General features: G+C 47.4%; 2 protein-coding genes across 3 annotated transcripts in view; both read right to left on the bottom strand.

Annotated features, from left to right (window-relative positions):
- Positions 1–176, bottom strand: part of LOC109466943 (putative protein TPRXL) — an 858-nt gene extending 682 nt beyond the window's left edge. Inside the window, exon 1 of the mRNA XM_019764816.1 lies at positions 71–176. Coding sequence (XP_019620375.1) covers positions 71–176 — 106 coding nt within the window. The remainder of the gene's footprint in view (positions 1–70) is intronic.
- LOC109466957 (guanine nucleotide exchange factor DBS-like) overlaps positions 140–5,767 on the bottom strand; it is a 38,897-nt gene continuing 33,269 nt past the window's right edge. The window contains exons 19-21 of one of the 2 annotated variants that reach the window (XM_019764840.1): positions 3,867–3,968; positions 3,419–3,545; positions 140–426 (exon numbers count right to left, since the gene is read on the bottom strand). In XM_019764840.1, the coding sequence (XP_019620399.1) occupies positions 359–426; positions 3,419–3,545; positions 3,867–3,968 (297 nt within the window). In that variant the 3' untranslated portion in view covers positions 140–358. Of the gene's footprint in view, positions 427–2,041; positions 3,146–3,418; positions 3,546–3,866; positions 3,969–5,767 lie in introns of those variants that run through there. The other variant, XM_019764839.1, reaches the window with a different exon arrangement.

The raw sequence follows: 5,767 nt of genomic DNA, 5'->3' as shown, positions 1-5,767 counted from the left end.
GGGGGGTGGTTTTGGCAGGGGGTGGCAACAGAGGGGGAACTTCTGGTCTCCTGAGCCTTTCTTGCCTTACGTCTGGCAGGGGGGAGTTCTGTGCTTTGGCAGAGGTTCTTTTTGGTGAGGAGGGGGTGTTCTGGGGAGGGGGGGTGGCTGCGACGGGATGACGACCCCTTCTTCATGGCAGGGGGGGACCCCTGGGCCAGGGGGGAGGCTGGGGTGGGCGCACTTCTGGCCAACTCAGGGGAGTCTGCAACAGACCACGCTTGCTTTCTGCGTATAGGGGTGGGGGAGGCGGCACTACCCCTGGGGAGCCGTGCTGAGGGGGTGGGGGAGGCTGCACCACCCCCTGGCCACACGGGGCCTAGACTGTTGTTTCGATGTTTGTGAGACTTGGAGCGGGGCTCACGCCAGCTCCCGGGATGGCTAGTTCTGCACAAACACAGAATAAACAAGGCAGTCAGCCGTCATGTCAGGAAAAACTGTTGTACTACAACATGCTGTGGTGCAGTCAGACCAGACTACAACATGCTGTGGTGCAGTCAGACCAGACTACAACATGCTGTGGTGCAGTCAGACCAGACTACAACATGCTGTGGTGCAGTCAGACCAGACTACAACATGCTGTGGTGCAGAGTCAGCCCAAACTGTGTTGTAACAGCGAGTACCAACTTTTCTACACACATCCAACCACAGTGAAGTCATGACAGAGGTTACAGCTTTGCAGAAGCACAACTATGGCACAGTTTCAGCACACTTTTAACACAGTTTCAGCACATAGCAGTGTCACCATCACAGCACAACCACACTCTAACTACTACAACACACATGTACTACAGGTAAACACACACAGAGATAGCACAATAATTATCACACAATCACGGCAACAGCATCGTTTCAGCTGTATCAGAAACAGTTGCACCTTCACATGTACACCATTTTACAGTGCACATTACAGCAAGGATTGCAGCACACATCATAGGACATTACAGCACACTACAGCACAATGTCATTACACCACATTACACACACATGACAGCTCGTTACAGCACACATGACAACAGACATGACAGCACATTACACCACACATTACACCACACATTACAAAACACATTACAACGCACATTACAACATGTTACAGCGCACATTACAGCACATTACAGAACACATTACAACAGACATGACAGCACACATTACAGCACATTACAGCACACATGACAGCACAGTTACAGCACGTTACAGCACACATTACAGCACATTAACAGAACACATGACAGCATGTTACAGCACGTTACAAGGCCAGTGAGGGCGGGTCTCACCTGGTGAGTTTAGTCAGGTCTGGAGCAGAGGGAGGAGAGAGGAAGCTGAGAGTTAGCAAGGCATCATGGGAACAGCAGGGGCACACAACAGGACAGCACAGTTATACACACGTCTTTAAAACTGAAGATATATACACAGTATTACATTTCATTTTAACTGTAGATATACACATACATGCATATGTCACTTCTACTGTAGATAAAAGGTGCAATTTATAGTGGTAACATGTTTTCCCCAACATGAAGAATGTTCATCATAGACACCAACACCAGCAATTCTATCATTATATTTTCATCTCTACAAGCCTTACAACCCTTATAGTCTCTGTACCTCTGGGTATCATCACAACTGCACCAGACAGTACCATCACCATGGTTACCATCACCATGGTTACTGCACCAGTCATCACCAGACAGTTAAGACAGAATCTCACAGTTTCCTCCCCAGGCCGGGCATGAAGGCAGCTGAACTTCAGTCTCTCCTCAGGGACTGGGGCAGCTGGGCAGGACCAGACTGTGCCTCTGTACTCTTCTCCTGTCCTGCTGTTCCTCCTGCTATTCCTCCTGCTGTTCCTGTCTGCTCCTGTCCTGCTGTTCCTCCTGCTGTTCCTCCTGCTGTTCCTGTCTGCTCCTGTCCTGCTGTTCCTCCTGCTGTTCCTCCTGCAGTTCCTCCTGCTGTTCCTCCTGCTGTTCCAGTCTGGTCCTGTCCTGATGTCTGTTCTGCATCACTCTGCAGAAGCCTGCTCACCTCCTCTGCCATCTCCCTAATCAGATCTCCCACAGAAGTTCCAGTAGGAGCACCCAAGACAGTCTCATCTGGCAGTTCTTTAGCAATAGGGTGGGGGCTAGGAGGTCTTGCAGTTGGCCCCTCATCTGGCAGTTCTCTAGGAAAAGGGTGAGGGCTAGGAGGTCTTGCAGTTGGAGACAGTTGGCTTTGTCCCACAGACTGGTCCTGGACTCCCTCAGATGTTGGCAGAGATCCTCCCAAGTCAAAAACCTCTGCATTCAGAAAGCTGATTTCTTCACAGGCCTCAAGCAACTCTGGAGTCAGGCTCAAGTGGGTGCCATGGTAACTGTTGTCATGGTAACCATTGTCATGGTAACCATTGTCATGGTAACCGTTGTCACCCACAGGAGGAAGTGCCCCTGCCATCACCTGTATATCATGTTCTATAGCGGCTGCTGGCTCCACTTCACTCATGTCCACAGGGATGGGCGTGGGGGGCCTGTCTGTGGGAGGGGAAGGTCCAGCTACAGTATTAGGGGGTCTGTCAGTGGTAGGGGATGATTCATCTACCGTACTAGGGTGCCTGTCAGTGGCAGGGGAAGGTTCATCTACAGTATTAGTGGACCTGTCTGTGGTAGGAGATGGTCCATCTTTGGCATTAGTGGGTTTGTCGGAAGTTTCCTTCAGTGCTTCAGTGCTGGTAAGTTCCTCCCCCCGGCAGCTGTTTTCCGACCGCGGCCTGCTGAGATGGAAGACCTCTGAGATGTGCTTCTCCTTCTCCTGCCTCCTCCGCTCTCCTTCCTCCAGCAGCTTCAGCAGCGAATCCACGTCTACAAGGGACGGGGCACGTCTTCTCGGCTCCTCAGGAATCCACCTAAACACGTCTGCATTTCCTAAAGATACAGGAATCCGCCTGTCCACATCTAGGCACTAGATGCAGGAATCCGCCTGTCCACATCTGTAGGCACTGCAGATGCAGGAATCCGCCTGTCCACATCTGTAGGCACTGCAGATGCAGGAATCTGCCTGTTCCCATCTGTAGGTGCTGCAGATGCAGGAATCTGCCTGTCCACATCTTCAATCCCCCGGCTCCCGCCTGCAGGATCTGAAGATGCAGATCTTCAGTTTCTGATCAGGTGCGGCTTCAGGTGAACCTTATTCCCTCCTTACCGACTTCCCCACCACCTTTTGCCATCCTTGTTAGCACAGACCAACACACGGCAATCTTCTCCCAACACCGTAACTACCCTAAAGGCTAAACTAACCCTACATCAACAACAGTTGATTCCTCCACAGAACAATCAAACAACATGCAGAACATTCTGTGGGCAATGTTTCCTTTAACACCAACACTCACGTGACTTTAAAACATCTTTACCTTGGGAACTGATGTCAGCATCAGGTGCAGCATGGGAGGGGGCCACAGGTTCCAGGTAGCTTGCCGGGGCCCAGCCCTCGATGTTTGTGTTGCTGATGCAAACGTAGCACCAGCCTTCCTCACCCATCTGACATATCAACAAACACAGACATTCAAGTATTATCTAACAACAACACAGAACAGCAGCAAACATAGCACCAGCCTTCCTCACCCATCTAATGGCAAATACAGCATACATGTATCTAACAATCACAAACACAGAACAACAACAAAAAAAGGCACAACAGCAAACATAGCACCAGCCCTTTTATCCCATGTAAGACTAAGAGCAGCAAACAGAGTAAAGCAAAAACACAAAAGGTGCAAGTATCACTGAAGTTTTCCGTAAACCTTTGCATTGATAATTTCTGGTTAAATGTTAGCCTCTGGTTTGAAAGGACAGACTCACCTTCAGCATGTCGACCACTTCTCCCTCCGACATGGAGATTTCCCCGTTCTCTACAGGGTTGTAGTCTGCCAGTGCCACGTACTGGCCCAGGGCTACTGGTGTCTGTAAGCAGACAAGTCACAGTCATTATCACACATCACACAGACCTCTCACTTCTACAGTCAACAGGGTAAAAATGTAGCCACGTACTGGCCGAGGGCTACTGGTGTCTGTAAGCAGACATTATCACACATCATTATCACACAGGGCTACTGGTGTCTGTAAGCAGACAAGTCACAGTCATTATCACACAGACCTCTCACTTCTACAGTCTACAGACATCCCTAATACAGATGCCAACATCAGCGCCATGTACTGGCCCAGGACTACTGTCTGGAGACAGACAAGTCACAGTCATTATCACACATCATTATAACACAGGGCTACTGGACTACAGGACTACACATGCAACAAACAAACAAACAAACAAACAAACGTAACTCAGTCCCGTACATCTGTAACAGTGGTACGTACTTCGTACATCTGAGAGTCTATCTCATCGTCAGAATTAGAGAACTCGTCGCTGGACCGGCCGATGTAAGTAAGTAAGTGTGTAACAGTGGTACAGCTGTGTAACAGTGGTACAGCTGTGTAACAGTGGTACAGCTGTGTGTAACAGTGGTACAGCTGTGTGTAACAGTGGTACAGCTGTGTGTAACAGTGGTACAGCTGTGTGTAACAGTGGTACAGCTGTGTAATAGTAGACTGTGGTACGTACCTCGTACAGCTGTGAGTCCATCTCATCGTCAGAGTTGGAGAACTCGTCGCTGGACCAGCCGATGTTAGTAAGTAAGTGTGTAACAGTGGTACAGCTGTGTGTAACAGTGGTACAGCTGTGTAACAGTGGTACAGCTGTGTAATAGTAGACTGTGGTACGTACCTTGTACAGCTGTGAGTCTGTTTCGTCCTCAGAGTTGGAGAACTCGTCGCTGGACCAGCCGATGTAAGTAAGTGTGTAACAGTGGTACAGCTGTGTGTAACAGTGGTACAGCTGTGTGTAACAGTGGTACACAGGGGTTTTTCTAAACAGGGGAACAAGGGCGCTGCGCCCTCATGTAACAAGCTAGCGCCCTCATATCAATTTTCAGATTGAAGCCTAAGTCTTTTTCAAAATGATCTTTTTCCAGTAAAAATACAAAAACAACACCACATAACAATGTATTCTAGCATTACAAACTATGTTACTCTTATGAAAATTCCAAAATCTTACCACAAACATGAAAATTTAGCTCTAGTAGTAAAAGTCTGAATGGAGTAAACATAGTTCATTGAGAACTTGCCCAAAGACTACAAGTAAGCCTCCTTCATTTGCATACTATAGAACAGACTCTGAAGTGAAACATGAGACCTGAGTTTGTAGCAGCTTGGATGAATGTGTTGCAATTGTGCCATGGGAAAGGTTTGAGCTTGTGGCAAACCCAATGTCATCTGGAGCTACTACATGTAGTAACATTGATCACTAATTGTGTAAGAATAAAGGGTGATTTGCACATTGTGTGTACTGTTGATTACACTTTTATATTTTATAAAGGAAATATGCAATGCATGAATAGAAATTTAGGGAAGATATTGACAAAAAAACATTGAATTATTTTAGTCTATCTATCCTTCTCCTATGGCTTTAACAATACTTTATAGTACTGGAAATTTGTATTGAGCATTGTATCTAGCATATTGTAAATTTTGTGCAAGCTAAAATAGCCTTGGACGGTGTTGTAAAATCCAAGTAAACAGACCTTTTTCACAATCATAGTTGTTTATTTTAAAAAGAAACATACAATGAAAGAGTTCAAATTTTCCCCCTCAAGTAGCCTCAAACTGTCCCATTTCAACTTCAAATTTTCAAAGGCTTCACATGGCGG

This window comes from Branchiostoma belcheri, unplaced genomic scaffold (assembly GCF_001625305.1).
Source record: "Branchiostoma belcheri isolate BF01 breed outbred unplaced genomic scaffold, Haploidv18h27 scaffold172, whole genome shotgun sequence".
Taxonomy (NCBI): domain Eukaryota; kingdom Metazoa; phylum Chordata; class Leptocardii; order Amphioxiformes; family Branchiostomatidae; genus Branchiostoma; species Branchiostoma belcheri.
The sequence above is the reverse complement of the archived record's forward strand: the minus strand, read 5'-3'. Positions and strand labels throughout refer to the sequence as shown.